This window comes from Manis javanica, chromosome X, assembly GCF_040802235.1.
Source record: "Manis javanica isolate MJ-LG chromosome X, MJ_LKY, whole genome shotgun sequence".
Lineage (NCBI taxonomy): Eukaryota > Metazoa > Chordata > Mammalia > Pholidota > Manidae > Manis > Manis javanica.
The window spans coordinates 40734689-40752099 of NC_133174.1; the positions used below are offsets into that span (position 1 = coordinate 40734689).

Consider the following 17411-nt stretch of genomic DNA (forward strand, 5'->3'; position numbering starts at 1 on the left):
ATAATGTGGGGGGGCCGCATGGGGAGGGTTGTACAACACAAAGAAGACAAGTAGTGATTCTATAGCATCTTACTACACTGATGGACAGTGACTGTAATGGGGTATGTGTTGGGGACTTCATAATGGGGGAGTCTGGTAACCATTACGTTGTTCATGTAATTGTACATTAATGAGAGCAAAATAATAAAAAAATATATGTCCATTTTAAAAAAGTATTGAAGATAATGAAACTGAGATGTGGAGAAGGGAAAACAACTTGTACAAGGTCACACAGTTATATAGCAAGACATGGGGACACTCACACACTCTAGACAAATGGTGAAGTTGTAAGGGATTCTGGGTAACTTCAGAATTGATTTTCTCATATTACATGATGGTATACACCACTTACAAGAGTGGCAGAAAAACTATGAGGAATCCTTTTATATATACACAGGACTATGTATAATGTGTATTGCATCAAGAATGATACAGCAAAGATCACACATGGGACATTTATTCAGAAATGATGAAAATTTGCTTGGAGTGTATTTGTTTGAAATCTCATTTACAATGGTTTTTTAAGTTGATAGAAATTTATTGAATATGTGTGATGTAAACCAGTAGATACTAAGCTTTTTCACCTTTGATGGGCCTTTGGGTCCATATATATGTGCTTGGAATGATTATGTTAACCTTAAGAAAATTTTAGCAAATGCATTTCTGATCAAAACCAAAAGCAGACATTTCAGAATCACTTTATTTTAGGAAACTGCTTTTTTGTTCATTTAATTAATTAATTAAAATTTAAAAACAATCAATCATATTGAATTGCAATCCCTTCTATGAGAGCTACCAGGGAAGGGTCAGAGGTGTCTATCACTGCCCATGGCATTTCAAAGGTAGCTACACTGCTCAGTTTGTAGGTTTATATTGATCCCTTTGCTTAACTATTAAATATCTTCATATTTGAGTTTTGTTTTATTTCTAAGAAATAAGCATAGTCTCTAAAGGATTTCCTCATCAGAGTAAATCTTGAGTAAAAAATTATAGGACTGTTATTTGGTTTCTTTATCTTTTTTCCCCTACCTTTACTGATAAATAATTGACCTTTTTTTTTTCTACTCAGCTAATCCTTAGGTTTGGAGCTTGAATATATACAAACCTATAAGTTGGTTTAATTTTTTCTGAAATTAAAATATATATGGAAGTACCATATATAGCATACAATAAACTTTCAGAAATTAATTTAAAGCAAAAGAACCCTGTGTCCTTGGTTTAACGGTGTATTTCCCATCAATTTCTATCGTAAGGTTAGAACATTCTAATTGCTGCTCAATGCATCTTGTTAGGAAAGACTTTTTAATAAAGAAAATTAATGTTAAAAGTAATGTTTCAGTTCACTTCTAAGTTTTCCACACTTCTGACTCCAGGATTGTGTATTTTAAGTCTTTACCAGGAATATTCAGAAGTGGAATCTTCCATACTCTGCTTTAGATGTAACAATTATGTTAAATAAATTTTAGCCAAAATTAGCAGGCGAAGAGAGACAACAAAGAGCCAGGTAGTTTATTTGAGTGCAACTCCCGGGTGATGTTCGGCGGTATGGGTATTACAGGCTGGGGAAGTCACACTCAGGTGGGGGCTTATAAGGGATTAGGAGGCGGAGGAGTGGGAAAGCTATCCTAGGGGGCATGGAGATGTATGATTGGCTATAGGTGACATAATAGACAACCAGAAACTTTTTTCTTTCCGAGAGGGAGGAGGCTGACATCCGGGTCTTAGTTGGCACATCAGAAGGATGGAATTCAGGAAGAGCTGTCCTCTTTCCATAAGGCACGGACCTTGGGGTCTGGTCTGTTCTCCCCCTATGGCATCTCTCTGTTCTGTTTGCAGGTCGTTGTTTTTCCTTCCTCCAGCCTAACAAATTACAGTTGAACTGCCACTAATTTTGAAGTAACATTAAAGCTGCTGCTTTAGTGAGTCTCAGTCCAGTACCACCTCCCATCGGCAAGAAAGCCCCAAACCCACTTCCTGTGCGTAGCTATTGGTCTGTCCGTGGCTCCTGGGAGTGAAGTAAAGCCTATCAATGCCCAGTAGCATCCCAAAGCCCGCCTCCACTGCGTTAACATTGGCTGATCTTGATGCCTGTCAGGGGTCTGGAGGGTAGAGTGGCTCCTCGCAGACTGCAGCTGCGGTCTAGAGGAACCGATATTTGGGTTCCTTGAGTCCGCCCTGTGGGGCGTCCAGCTAAATCTCAGTCTGTCCTTCAGTTAAATGTGTATGCGGTCATGTCTTCCGAAATGGGTGGCTGAGAGGGAGGCGGTGTGATGGGGTCTAGAGTGGATCCAAGATTCCTTAAGGACGTGCCCCTGTCCTGCACCGTTGTTCAGTTTGTCGAACTGGCTACCTGAAACCTCAATTTGCTCAGCTGTAAAATGGGCTGCATTATAACAGCACTCGGCAAACACTTAAGAATTTGTATTTTTTTTCATTCCTGTTTCTAAGAATTTGAAGTCAGCAATAAAAAAAACCAACAGCCACTTAAAAAATCTCTTAAAATTTCTAGGTGGATAATTTTGAGGGGGAGGTCAGAAAACCATAACCAGCTAGTTCGGGTTTTAATTTTTGTTGTAATACATGGTGCTTCTGATACATGGTTTTAGCGTGATGATGATGATAAAAACTCAAATCACTTTAAAGACCATCAGGGCTTGTCAGGTACCTGTTAGGTTCTTGGCTCAGGTCATGCCAGTTGAGATGGGTTTGGACTCAATCCGAGTCTTTGGAGAGAAAGGATTGCCCTTGAGTGGGCAGCAACCTGCCCTCCGTCCCGCCTCCTCCCTGCACAGCACATGTGCAGTGAGTTTACACCAGGATTTTACTCTTTTTGTAAATGTTGTGAAAAACAGCCAGAACTCTTGTCTTCGAAACACTGCCTAGAAATTAAGGTTTTTAAAGTAAATTAAATAATATTTAGAGGAATTGAAATTAAAAATACACTCCCCCCCACCCTTGAAATTATTCTTGTGAGAGGGCATTTTGGAGCTCACTGAGCTCCAACAGGAGTTATTTCTGACCCCATGTGGCACCGAGGTTACTACCAGGGCTCCTGCACTGAGAAATGAGGTTGCAGGGTCCCAGGATTCAATTTCAGAAGATAATTTTTAAAAATTTATCTAACCAGTAAGAATACGTCAAAATATTTAGAATTATGTTTGTAGCCATTTTTTTGCCATGCATTTTTTATTGAGGCATATTGCAACATACAATGAAATGTACCCATTTTCAGTATAGAGTTCAATGTGTTTTGACAAATGCATACCGAACAGTTCAACCACCTCTAAAAGTTCCTTCATGTACTTTCAATTCTCCCCAAGACAGCAACTAGTCTGATTTCCTTCACTATAGATTAGTTTTGCCTGGCTTAGAATTTCATACAAATGGAATAATGCAGTATTTCTCTTTTGTCGGGCTTCTTTCACTCAACTTATGTCTACGGGATTCATAGATACATGAAGTAGTTTGTCCCCTTTCATTACTGAGTATTATTCCATGATCCCACTGTTGTTTGTGTCAATTCTTCTCTTGTTGAACACCTGGGCTCAACATTTACCAGCACACCATTGGACATACGTTTTCATTTCTTTGGAGTAAATACCTAGGAGTGAGATTGCTGATTTTAGCATGGTATGTCTATGTTTATATGAAGCTGCCAAACTGTTTCCAAAGTGATTGTACCATTTTACACCCCAATAGCAATGCATGAAAGTTCCAGTTGTTCCACAGTCTCATCAATGTGTGATATTTATTGTCAGTCTTGAATTTTAACCATTGAGTGGTGAAGATACAAATAGAAACAGGGCAATGTGAAATGGAGGTTATATGACAGCCCAGAGGGCAGAAATTTTGTCTTTCTCCTAGCCAGAGAAGGCACTTAATAAACATGAGTTGAAGCATGTTGAGTCTTCACCGCCCTCCCCGTCCCCGTTCCCCAGCCCACCTCAGTTAGTGACCTTTCTCTGATCGTTCCCACTTCATCACAGAAGGATGCTGAGGCTCCAAACAGGGGAATGTAGTCATTTCAAACACAACAAGCTATTCATACTGTTGGGGCAATAATTAAAAATAAAATCTCCTGTCAACCCAGTGAATTCTCTCCACAAAGGTAGGAAAAAATGAAATGGTTTTATTATCAAATAAGCATTAAATCCAACTGTGATGCCCATCACGAGGAATTTGCTAAAGAAATTGCAAAAGACAGAAAAAAACCTCATCATTTTTTATAGCCAGGCAGATACAACCCATTACATACATGTTCTCAAGAAAGATGATAACTTGTCTTCAAGTAAGAGAACTTGACAGCACCATTTCCTACATATAGTTCCGTCTCAAATTCACCTGGTAATTGGGGTACCCTTCCGCCTTTATCCAAAGTAAAAATAAGACAATCTCTAGCATCTTACTACACTGATTGTTTTTTCATGTGAAACCTTCATAAGAGTGTATATCAATAATACCTTAATAAAAATTTTAAAAAAAATAAGACACTTATCTCTGACAAGCGGGTAATAACTTGGAGGCAGTTGAGTTTGCCTAGGTCAAATTCCAATGGTGACTTGGAGACAGGGGTGTTATTTTCCTTCATCTATGCATTTCAAAGAGATGGCTCCAATGCCCTTATGAACAACATTCCTGTGTTGTAAAACTGTCAGGAAGCCTATTTTAGTTTTTTTAAAAAATTACATACATCTCAAAGGGACAGAGAAAAAAATTTGCAATTACAACCTTTCTGAAAGAAATGCTCTAGACCCAGTAATTCCACTCCTAGGAATTTACCAGAAGAAAACAAAATCCCTGATTCAAAAAGATTCATGCACTCCTATGTTTATTGCTGCACTGTTTGCAATAGCCAAGATATAAAAGCAATGTAACTGTTCATCAATAGATGTCTGGATAAAGAAGATGTAGTACATATACACAATGCAATATTATTCAGCCATAAAAAGAAAAGAAATCCTGTCATTTGCGACAACATGGATGGATCTAGAGGGTATTATGCTCAGTGAAGTAAGCCAGGCAAAGGAAGACAAATACCAAATGATTTCACTTATTTGTGAAATATAAAAACAAAGCAAAACAGAAGGAACAAAACAACATTAAACTCATTGACACTGAGAAGTGACTAGTGGTTGCCAAGGGGGAGGGGAGTGAGCAGCAGGGGGAGAGGGTGTGGGAATGTTGAACTACTGTGATGTACATTTGATTTAAAAAAATTGAAATCCCACCACACACGCACACAAACAACATGACAGTGAATAACTATGTATATGTCATTTAGTGTATGTATGAGTAAACCTCTAGGATAAATTCCTAAAAGCAGAATTGCTAGGCTAACAGGTATGGAAATTTTAAATTTAATGAATGGTGCCAAAGTCTTTTGTGTGTAGAGTTGCATTAGTTTATATTCATATGAATAATTTATGAGACTGCTCATTTTCTGACATAAATTCTGACAGTGGATTGTCAAACTTTGTGATTTTTGTTAATCAGATGGGGAAAATGATATCTCATTTCACTTATGCGTGAAATTGAGCATCTTTTTAAACCTTTAAGAGCTATTTGTTTTTCTTCCTCTGTGAATGATCCTTTTTGCCCATTTTCCCACTAAGTTGTTCATCTTTTCTTTTTCAATTTTCAGAACACTGTGATTAGTCCAAATTATCCCAATGTCTTGTGGCATTTAATTTAGCAAGGTAATTTTTAGTCATAAAGATTGTTTTAAACATTTTTAAGTTGTCAAATTTATCTCTTTCATTTTAGGACATTTGGCTTTGTCTCATTATTAAAAAGGTCTTCGATAGTCTGAAGTTATAAAAGACTTAAAAAAGAAAAGAAATGCTCTAAGAAAAGGGGGGAGTGAGGTGGAAAGTCTCTTTCACTTTTGGCTCCAGGGAAAATTCAACTTTTAACAAAATTAACCATACAATATTTATACATTTCCCTGCACTGTGCTCTGTTCCAGGTCCACACTTCCCTCCCCTCTTCACCTGGCCATCTACGACTGGTCTTTCAAAATCCTTATCTACTCCGTTCCTAACGGAAGCGTTCCAGAACAGCAGGCAGCCCCCTCCTAGGGCCAGACCCTCCATCCCTGGCCACACTAGAGACCCAAGGTTATCAAAGGCTATGACTAATTTCTTAGAATTGGGAAACGTTGCCGATGTTTGGATTCCAACCCATTTCAGAGACGGTAAAATTGAGACACACGAAAATGGGTTCTTAGAGCTTTGGGTCACTGGCCCAGAGAGGGCTCTTAAGGACTCCCCGCCCGAATTCAGGAACCCTTAAAGTCAGCTCCTAAGTAACCGAAAACAGCCCAGTTTTACTCTGTCACGGCATTATTGGAGTTAAAGCCCACGGCACGCAGGTCTGTTCCCGACTGCGCCTGCGCGAGCCTGGCTGTGCGAATTTGCCCCAAACCCTGACGTTTCGGGCAGCCCCTCCGGATCCGGAACACGACCCACATTCCGCCGGTCCTGCCTTGACAGGCATGACCCTAATCCAATAAGGATGGAGGGCTGAGTCCAGCGGAGCCAATGGTAACAGTCCGAGAGAGAGTGGAGGCGGACTCTGCAAGGAAACAAGAAGACAGGCCCAAGATGGAGGCGGCGGCGGCCGTAGCGGCGTGACAGGTGAGGGCGGGCCCAGCAGGTTTAGGTTTCTGGAGCGACCGCCAGGCACCAGCAGGAAGCCGGGACCGAAAACTCACCTCCAGGATGGCTGCGCCTGGACCCCGGCGCCCCCCGCCCGGAACCGGAGGAGTGGTTTGACCTGGGGCGAGACCATCGTCGACAGCTTGTGGGGGGGGAGGGTTGGTGGATAGGACTAGGGGTGCAAAGTTTTGGGGGATGGTTTCGCCCGCTGTGTGTGGCCGCGCGCCGGCGCAGAGCTGGCTCTCCGTAGGCGGGGCTACGCGGAATGGGACCTGGACTGGGGTGTGTTGTGCCGGGATTCCCTCCTAACCTCCCTGGGGTATCTGATGACACTCCCTTACCAGAAACGGGGAGTGTGTGGAGACGTGGCTCACTCTGTGTTTTCCTTATTCTGGATCAGTGTTTGGCCCACTTAGAAGAATGTTTGAGCATCCTCCTTTACCCTCATTAACCGTCCCCAGCCTCCTTCCGTTATCACCAGTGATGTCTGTGACCCCTTACGTTAGTTGTTAAGGAGGATTTCAGAATCTTCCCCAACCCCGCTTTACCCTCAATTATCTCAGCAGTGTCGGGTAATGCACCATGAGCCTCCCTTTTCCCACGACAATGTCTGGTGACCCCTATTATCCACTCTTCTCATTAGAATCTCTTTGGCATAGGGCCTGCTGAGTCCCTGTAAACTCCCCATCACAAGTCTAGTGACTGCCATTAGCCACCTAACGCAGTGTCTGTGAGCCTACCATCTTTACATTCCAGGGCTTAGGGGTGCCCACAGTGCCCTTAAGAACACTGGTGCAATTCCCATTTACTCCAGACTGAAGGCAGTATCTTATGATCTGCCATTTGCTCCCCATCACCCTGTCTGTGACTCCTCCCTTGCCACAGTATCTGGTAACCTTCCTTCTCCATTAAATGCCAGGACAGCCTGTTCATGTCCATATGTACCTGACACACCCCAGTGCAGTGTGTCCTGACTTCCCCCTTATCCCGCAGCACAGAGACTTGTGTGCTGCCTCTCATTGTATTGTTCCCCACCTCCCATCCCCACCCATGCAGTGAATCCTAGACAGCATTTAAGAGTCCAACAAACACGAGGAGGGTCTGAGCAGAGGAGGGACTGGATGACTTACAAAGTGTTAACAGGATCCCTGGGGCTGTTGTGTGGAAATTAGGCTGCAGGGGGTGATGTTGGTGCCTGGAGACTGAAGTTTTTTTTTTTTGTCTCCTGCCACTTTTTTTCCAAACTATCATTATTGGGCCTCTGAATTCCTCCTTTGTCTTCTAGGAGCCCCATGGCACCTGCTCAGCCCCGCCTCAGCTCTTCTTGACAACGTCCTAGGCTCCATGGAGCCACTACGGGGCCCCCCTGCTAACGGGGCCGAGCCGTCCCGAGCAGTGGGCACCGTCAAAGTGTACCTGCCCAACAAGCAACGCACAGTGGTGAGTCTGACGGGGCAAAATTGGCAGGGGAGGCAATGGTCCCAGTTGCAAGTTTTAGATCAAAATGGCTGGGAAGAGGCTTTCGCAGGGGGATGGGAGAGTCAGCTGGGGCCCACGTTGGGCAGTGACCCCTGTATCTGCACATGCACACACACACACAGGTGACTGTCCGGGATGGCATGAGTGTCTATGACTCTCTAGACAAGGCCCTCAAGGTACGGGGTCTCAATCAGGATTGCTGCGTGGTCTACCGGCTCATCAAGGGGTAAGTGTGCCCCCTCCCCCCATGCTGAGTACTCAGCTTACTATCCCCTCCCCAGAATCATCTGACTCTTTCTTCACTCTGTCATAGAGTTTCCATTAGTCTTCCCTTCCTTCAGTGATTCCATGAGTCTGCCCAGCTTTTGCTTCATTACTTCTTTAATTCATTGACTTGTCGGGTTATCAACTTATTCTGTCCCTGTCCCCCAAGTCTTCACCTTCATCTTCCAGAGTTCAATTTTGTTCTTTCACTGTTTCACCAATTTGTCATCTCACTTCTTCCTCCATTTCCCCATTCTCGGTTGAGTTAGGCCTTGCTGACCTTCCATTGTTCTGCTCTTCTGGGGTTCCTTAATTTTTTATTCAATTCACACATGCTTTTGATTTGTTTCAGGGCCTCATCAGCCACTTTTTCAGGGGCTTGCTTAGCACTTCTGAGATTTAGTTGTTTATTCACTGTCTCATTTGCTCCTCACCTTGTGGTTAAGAACATGGACTCTTCACACTGTCCTACCACTCACAGTCCCTGTGGCTTTGGACAAGTCATTTTATCCCTCTGAGCCTCAGTTTCCCCATCTGTAAAATGGCGGTGAGGATAAAAACTAGTTCCTAGAGTTGCCATGATGATAATTAAACATGCCAGATATGACTCCATGTATAGTAGGCTTGGAGGGACTTATGGGGATTCCCTGCCTTCCCATGGTCCCCATCCACCCTTCCACTCACACCCTTCCATGCCTCCTGCAGGCGAAAGACAGTTACTGCCTGGGACACAGCCATTGCCCCCCTGGATGGTGAGGAGCTCATCGTGGAGGTCCTTGAAGATGTCCCACTAACCATGCACAATTTTGTGAGTGCAGGTTGGATAGTGGGGGTAGACCCTGGGGATGGGGTGGGGGTTCTTGACCAGGCCTTAACCTCCATGCTCTGTGGTCACAGGTACGGAAGACATTCTTCAGCCTGGCGTTCTGTGACTTCTGCCTTAAGTTTCTGTTCCATGGCTTCCGCTGCCAAACCTGTGGCTACAAGTTCCACCAGCATTGTTCCTCCAAGGTTCCCACCGTCTGTGTTGACATGAGTACCAACCGCCGACAGTGAGCCTGGCCTGGAGTGGGTGGGGGTATGGGGACGTCAGAGGCCACCAGGCTCTTACAGACAGCTGATCCATGTTTCCTTGCTTTACACCCTTAATGCCCTCAAGGTTCTATCACAGTGTCCAGGATTTGTCCGGAGGCTCCAGACAGCATGAGGCTCCGTCAAACCGGCCTGTGAATGAGCAGCTAACCCCTCAGGGTCCCAGGTAGGGATGCCACAGCTGAAGGGCTGCTGTCAGGTGAAAAAAATCTAGATGCCCTTGTGGACGACAAGCCGTATTTCATTTGTTTACTTGACAAACATTTATTGAGCACCTACAAGTGTGAGTAAGGGCATGGAGCTGTGGTATCTTGGGCAAGTTACCTAATCTCTGAGCCTTAGTTTTCTCATCTGTAAAGAGGGAATAGTAATACTTTTTACCATATAGGGTTCTGGTGAGGATTGAATGAGTTTAAGACATGTCTAATGCTTAAAACAAGATCTGGTATAGAATAAGTCCTCCTTATTAATTGCAAATATAAATATATATAAAAGCATCTATAATACATGTATAAGCATATAACTACTTTGTTAATTATTCCAATATAACTATTTTGAAATACCTACTAGTTTATCATAAATTTCCTTTTAAGTTTTCTTTATGTTAATTATTATAATAATATAGTAGTTTCACATTAAAATATAGTATTCTAATATAAATATATAAAATATGCATTTTATATGTCTTGTATATTTTATAATGTCTGTATACATTAATAGAGCATGTGTTATATTTGTAATATTTTTATAGAATGTAGAACATCATTTTTATATAATATATAAAGTAGTAAACTTAAGGCATTATGTTATTTTTAATTATGGGTATATGTGGATGAATTACCTAGGAATTTAATTTCTAGATAGTGAAGGGAACATTACTATTTTTGTAACATTATATTATATATAACATGCCATATGTATAACATGCACATATATGTATAATATATAACATACATAATCATATGTATTTCAGAACATTGCCATTTTAATATAGACATGTTGTATATTGTACAGTATATTTGAATAGTACATACAGTTATAAAATATATTACTCTTTCCCTTACTATCTGTGTTGCTTACTGTCCCTCTGTGAAGTCTTTGCTTAAATGTCAGCTCCTCAGAGAAGCCTTTCCTGACATCACCAGTGACACTTTCCGTCTACTTCTGTTCCTTTATTTTTTTTCTTTATTGCTCCAATAGTATTCTTTGTTTTTTTATTGCTCTCTTTCTCTACTGGAACATTGGCCTCACGAGGGCAAGAACTGTTATTTGTTTGGCCCCTAGTTTTATTTGTACTACCTAGAATGGTTATCTGGTACACAGCAGGCACTCAATAATAAATGTTTCTTGAAGAAATGAATAGTAAGAATAACAGTGGAGCTAAATGTACATGTATGATGGGGAGCCAGTTCTCACCTTCGTTCCACAGTGATTTCATAGCTTTCCCCCTGCCAGCTCCTGCACCCAGCGCTGTGACCCTGAGCATTTCCCCTTCCCTGTCCCGGCCAATGCCCCCCTCCAGCGCATCCGCTCCACATCCACCCCCAACGTCCACATGGTTAGCACCACAGCGCTCATGGACTCTGGTCTCATGCAGGTTGGTGTCAAGGGGGGGCAGTCACGGGGGATCACCAGGCCAAGGGCAGAGCCATGTCTTCTCTCTGACTCCTGTCCCTCTTCTTCCAGCTCACTACCCAGAGTTTTGGCACTGACGGTGAGTCTGCCCCTGTGCCCTGGCCCAGCCCCCCACCCTGCCCCACTTGCCTCCACTCACATCCTCTCCACAACTGCAGCTGCTGGGAGTAGAGGTGGTGATGCAGCCTCCCGGGGGAGCCCCAGCCTAGCCAGCGTGTCCTCGGGGAGGAAGTCCCCACATTCCAAGTCCCCATCAGAGCAGCGGGAGCGGAAGTCCTTGGCCGATGACAAGAAGAAAGTGGTAAGCTTCAGGGGGCACCTTTGGTGGGGGTACCACAGGCTGAGTGATAAGGGATGTAGGCAGGCCCCTGAGATGCTGCACATGTGGCCCACAGAAGAATCTAGGGTACCGGGACTCAGGCTATTACTGGGAGGTGCCACCCAGTGAGGTGCAGCTGCTGAAGAGGATTGGGACAGGCTCATTCGGCACCGTGTTTCGAGGGCGGTGGCATGGCGATGTGGCTGTGAAGGTGCTCAAGGTGGCCCAACCCACAGCTGAGCAAGCCCAGGCCTTCAAGAATGAGATGCAGGTGCTCAGGTGAGAAGGCACGTTTGTGTGGATGGGGTGGGGGCAGGGCCATGGGCACCTCTTGGGGGAAGGGCCATGCCTGGGGCATTTTGTTCACGTCACTTGTTTTTGTGTTGTGTTATGACCACAATTGAAAGTTGTTTCTCTATCACACAAAGGATGTTCCTTTCCCATATGGGAAATAGGTATGTTTAGAGGACCTCTGATGATGTTATTGTTTGGGTCTGGGTTAATATTGATATTAATTAACAGGTCTGTCTCCAAAGCGTGGGTCTTCTTGTTTGCCTGCTGTGAATGGGAATGGTTGTAGGACGTCACTGATGTCATTGTGTGCATGTACATTAATGGCATAACATTAGTTAACTACATTGCACGAAGGCTTGTGTCCATCTTCCCATCTGTTTATAGTACATTGTTAGTATTACATTGATGGTGGTGCATTCTTCTTGGTTATAATAAGGCCATAATTTTAAAAACAGTATTACCTGTAATCATAATTGTTCTCCATAATCTATCATTAATACTGTATCAATTCATTCTTGCTGGGAAACTCCAGTGTTTCCTTAGGGCCACTCTAGCTATTACCACTCCTGGGGTTGCTGGTGTGGGCTCTCTCCTCTGATGAATGGGCACAATTATGCTGGAGTTTATGTTACCATAATTCCCTATGCTGTTTTAACATTTATCCTCCTAATCGATGCCACAGTAAGAAAACTTTATTCTCTGTTCCTCCGTGAATTGGTGATGATTTGAACATGCTATGAATTTGCATTATATGTTAATGTTTTAGCCATAATCTGACCACTGTGATGCTCATGTGCTGTTACTCACTCTGATGTGAGCAAAACTGCAGAGCATTGTTGGTGTTGTTTGCATGTGTGTTTACCGTCACAGCTGTAGTTAATACAGTTACGTATAAGGGATGAAAGTTTTCTTCTGCATTGGGGCAGACCTCTTCATACTTGCCAGAGTTTCTGTGAGGTAGACCCCAGTACCCACTAGCAGTAACAACAAGGACAGTGAGGTTTACAGAGAGCTTACTTGTGTCTGGCACTGTTCTAAGCACCTTACAAGTTAATCACTCACTTGTTTCTCCCAACGTCACTATAAGGTAGCTAATATGACTGTGACAGTTTTACAGCTGAGGAAAATGAGGCATAGAGAGGTTTAGTATCCTTCTCGAGGTTGCACAGTGAGTTCTTGGGAAGCCTGGATTTGGAACACAGTCAAACTTGAGTCCAAACCCCAAGCTCTTTACCTCTAAGCCCATGGTGATTAACAGGATATAATCACACATCTCCAATATCTTTACCAACATTTATCAATATTATGCTGGTATATCAATGAAGAAGATTAACATCCCATTTTCTTGTCTGTAAAACGATCACAGGCCCAGGTCATGGTCAGGGTCAGAGATATGTCAGGTATTGGTGAGTAAGACACTACTGGTTGATAGAGGGTTGGGGGCAGTATTGCCTCCCTCTTGCCTTTTTTGGAAGACTCAGTTGAGAAAGGTCAGGACGTGAGCCCCCAGCATGGACTTGTAGCCCAGCAAACATCTCTCTCAAATCCATTGACTCTGGCTATAGTCTGGCCCTGAACCTCCTGAAAGACCGGGTAGAAATAGTGAAAGAAAGTGTCAGGGAACAGGGCCATTCCAGATGCTCAAAAAGTGAGTGACATTTACTGTTTTTCCTTCCTGCCCCGATATCACCCTCCCTGCATGCAGGAAGACACGTCACGTCAACATCTTGCTGTTCATGGGCTTCATGACCCGGCCGGGATTTGCCATCATTACACAGTGGTGTGAGGGCTCCAGCCTCTACCACCACCTACATGTGGCTGACACACGCTTTGACATGGTCCAGCTCATTGATGTGGCCCGGCAGACTGCCCAGGGCATGGAGTGAGCCTCCCGGCCTGGGGAGTAGGGATGAGGCTGAAGGCCTGGGGGTGGGGAGATGAGGTAGGTAGCCCCCAGCCAATTTACTACCTGCTTCTACCCCCACAGCTACCTCCATGCCAAGAACATCATTCACCGAGATCTCAAGTCTAACAGTATCTACCTGTCCCTGTCTAAGGGTTGGAGGGGGTGACCTTCTGTAGATGAATAGTGAGGGGCACATGTCACATGACCCCTTGCCAGGTGGCAGAGCTGTGGCTGGTGAGGGACCTTTAAAGGGGGTCTCTTGGTTAGGACTCAAAATAGTGGCTGGTTTAGGTGCTAGTCTTGGGGAAACTGGTCAGGGTCTGAGGTATGGCAGTTTGGAGGGCATTACAATGAGTTCCTGAGTCACAGGCATGGCAGGTAAGGTGGCCATTAGAGGGGCATCCTGGTAAGGAGTCACAGGGGGGGGAAATATAGGGGACATTAGTTGGAACTCTCCACCCAAGTTAAGGTTGTGGGGGTTTATGTGACATTGGGGGGTTTCTGGTCAGGGTCAGAGGCATGAGTGGTATGGAGGCATTAATGGGAGCCTCCCAGTCAGGGTGAGAGACATGGCTATTGGGAGTTCCTGTAGTGGCCCTTGACCGCGGCGGACATCTTCCTACATGAGGGGCTCACAGTGAAGATTGGTGACTTCGGCCTGGCCACGGTGAAGACAAGGTGGAGCGGGGCCCAGCCCTTGGAGCAGCCCTCGGGCTCTGTGCTATGGATGGTGAGTTGGGCCAGGCTGGACCAGGGGGCATATAGGGATATGGGCTGCTGGACTAGGACATGGGGGACTGAATGGGGATGGGGATACCGGTGTCAGGTGTGGGTATCTGGACTGCTCATGTTTCACTTGATGTGGGTGGCTCTGATTCATACTCTATGTGTCTAGTGGGATCTGGGACTGTAGGCCAGCTATTTGCTGACCTCCACTGTCCCCCTGCTTGGTCTGGCCTATCAAAGGCGGCTGAGGTGATCCGTATGCAGGACCCAAACCCCTACAGCTTCCAGTCTGATGTCTATGCCTATGGAGTTGTGCTCTATGAGCTCATGACCGGCTCGCTGCCTTACAGTCACATTGGCAGCCGTGACCAGGTGAGTCCCACACCTCACAATTTCCCAGGGTAAGGGATCCCCAAAACCCAAATTCCTTCTTTGCACAGACCAAGAATGCCATACTTCGCCCAGAAACCCAAAATTTTCTGGCCTGAGAACTTCCAGAATCCTCTGGATCTTCCATACCTAGAATCCCTTCCTTCTCCCATATCCATAGTCCTCTGGGTCCTCAAAGCCCAGAATTTTCTGAATCTCCTGTACCCAGAATCCCTTGTAGGCCCCCAAACACCCAGAAGCCCTCTGGACCCCTAGATACCTGCAGCCCCCACCTCCCCAAGTCCCCAGAGTCCAGAATTCCATTTATTACAGCAGCAGAATCCCTTTGTACTTCTGGAATATGCACAGATACCCACAATCACTCAGACCTTGGGCATGTGGCAGGCTTCGGGGCCCTTGCACCCATGATTCTCTGGGCCCCAGACTACAGTTCTCTGGGTTCAAGTTCCAGAATACCTCAGGCCTTCAGAAGCCCAGGATCCTTTAGGCTCCAAATAGTAATAGTTTTAAGCCCTGAACATTCACAGTCCTCCAAGCCACATGGATCCATAGACCTCTAGTCCCCAGACCTCCACAGAAATACAAGTTCCTGAGGGCTAGACTCCTTACTTAGTTCCCTCCAAACCCAGAACATGTTTCCCCCAACTCAGTACCTTCCAGGCACCTAAGTCCCCTAGAAACCTGTGGGCCCATAATCCTCTGAGCCCCAGAAACCTACAATCCTCGACTTCCCCCAAGCTTAAATCCCTTTATTCTACAAGCAGAGAATCCTTCCAAGTCCTCAGAGACCCTGCACCCTTGGAGCCACAAGATACCCACAATCCTCTGGGCCCCAATAGTTCTCCATAAAGGAGCCTCCTAAGTCCTAGAAGACCCAGAATTCCCCGGGCCTCCTAGCCCAGATCCCCAGATCACCCCATTCCTGCTTCCTTCCCCCACAGATTATCTTTATGGTGGGCCGTGGCTATCTGTCCCCGGACCTCAGCAAAATCTCCAACAACTGCCCCAAGGCCATGCGGCGCCTGCTGTCTGACTGCCTCAAGTTCCAGCGCGAGGAGAGGCCCCTCTTCCCCCAGGTAGGATGGGTAGGAGGGCTAGACACCCTGAGGAGGGGGACTCTGAGAAAGAGGAAGACTCCAAGGTGTGAATGTGGACTGTGCCTGTTCAAGGCTCAGAGGTGTACAACGTGTGTGTGTGCATGTGCACTTCCCTACTAGGCTGGGGTCTGGGGGTGATGGGGTGCCCATGCAGCTCTGGACACCACTCCTCACCTGCCCCTGCCCCCAGATCCTGGCCACGATTGAGCTGCTGCAGCGGTCACTCCCCAAGATTGAGCGGAGTGCCTCCGAACCCTCCTTGCACCGAACCCAGGCTGATGAGTTGCCTGCCTGCCTCCTCAGCGCAGCCCGCCTTGTGCCTTAGGCCCCACCCCCAGCCACCAGGGAGCCAATCTCAGCCTGCCACACCAAGGAGCCCTGCCCACCAACCAATCAATGTTCCGTCTCTGTCCTGATACTGCCTCAGGATCCTCCATCCCTACCCTGGGAGATGAGGGGGTCACCCTGTACTTTTCCAGTTCCACTGGAATTGAGGGGTCCCCCAAAGACCGAGACCCTTGCTTCCTCTATAACTTGGTTTCCTCTTGGCATTGGGGATACTTCTAAATTTGGGAGCTCCTCCATCTCCAAAGGCTGGGATTTGTGGCAGGGATTCCACTTGGAACTTCTCTGGAGTTTGTGCCTGATGTGCCTTCCACTGGATTTTGGGGTCCCCAGCACCCCACGTGGATTTGGGGGTCCCCTCTGCCTTCCCTGCAATTCAAGGGCCCCCTCTTCACCAAGAAGCACAGAATTCTGCTGGGCCTTTGCTTGTTTATTTTGCTTCCTGACTCCTCTCATGGGGTTCAGAGCCACTGAGGGGAGAGGGTGAGTCCAGGCAAGGAATGAAGGGTGGGGGGTAGGTGCAGACCACACAAACAGCGCCACTGCACGCATCACCACAGGCGGCACTATGAACGAGGACCACATATGCCAAGCAAGGCACGAGAGGAGGCCACATCAGTCACAGATACAGACATCACAGCAAAGGTGGGGATGTGGGGGACCACTGGTCTTCCATGTGCAAAGGATTCTGGGAGGATGGGTGGAGTTTGCATATTTAAAGACAGCTGTCAGAGGCAGGAAAGGGGTGGGGTCCCTGGAGAACTAGGGGGGTCCCGGCATGGGGAGGAGCTCCCAGTATGTTGAATGGGGTTGGCTGGAGGTGAAAGGAAATCCCATGGGGCTGGGTGGTAGCATTTGAAGAGGGCTATCTTTAGAGATGTGAGATCATGGAAAGAGGCCTATGGCAGGGGTTTCTTAAAGATTTGAGCAATTTTGATGGGGAACAAGGTTAACTTGAGAGATCTGGGACCAGGAGGAGGGTTTTCTAGGAATTTCAGGGCTCTAAGAGGAGACACAGTGGTGTTAAGGCCAGAACGAATTGCCTGGCATTTGGGAGATTCTGGGCAGGAAAACATACTCGGGGGGGTGGGGGGTGGCATCAGGAGTGGGAATTAGGGAATTTGGAGGTTCTAAAACTGAGAAGGTCTTGAGGTAACTGGGAGTGGGAT

General features: G+C 45.9%; 1 protein-coding gene across 2 annotated transcripts; it reads left to right on the forward strand.

Annotated features, from left to right (window-relative positions):
- Nucleotides 1-6556: 6556 nt before the first annotated feature.
- On the forward strand, nt 6557-16660 carry ARAF (A-Raf proto-oncogene, serine/threonine kinase). Of its 2 annotated transcripts, none has more exons than XM_073227722.1 (16): nt 6557-6674; nt 7981-8135; nt 8297-8400; nt 9144-9246; nt 9336-9490; nt 9598-9696; nt 10971-11127; nt 11217-11244; nt 11324-11466; nt 11561-11763; nt 13484-13660; nt 13766-13812; nt 14296-14414; nt 14651-14782; nt 15742-15876; nt 16088-16660. In XM_073227722.1, exons 2-16 carry the CDS (start codon nt 8040-8042, stop codon nt 16220-16222), a joined length of 1833 nt encoding a protein of 610 aa, XP_073083823.1. In that variant the 5' UTR covers nt 6557-6674; nt 7981-8039; the 3' UTR covers nt 16223-16660. The 2 variants fall into 2 exon arrangements, with proteins under 2 accessions (XP_073083823.1, XP_017518124.2); XM_017662635.3 differs by having other exon boundaries at nt 6558-6674; nt 10986-11127.
- The last annotated feature ends 751 nt before the right edge of the window (nt 16661-17411 follow it).

What these genes read in the sequence shown, in the direction of transcription:
- ARAF (XM_073227722.1), top strand. Translation starts at nt 8,040, where the DNA reads ATGGAGCCACTACGGGGCCCCCCTGCTAACGGGGCCGAGCCGTCCCGA. An exon ending in ATGAGTACCAACCGCCGACA is followed by an intron (nt 9,491 to 9,597) that starts GTGAGCCTGGCC and finishes AATGCCCTCAAG; the next exon opens with GTTCTATCACAGTGTCCAGG. An exon ending in CCGATGACAAGAAGAAAGTG is followed by an intron (nt 11,467 to 11,560) that starts GTAAGCTTCAGG and finishes TGTGGCCCACAG; the next exon opens with AAGAATCTAGGGTACCGGGA.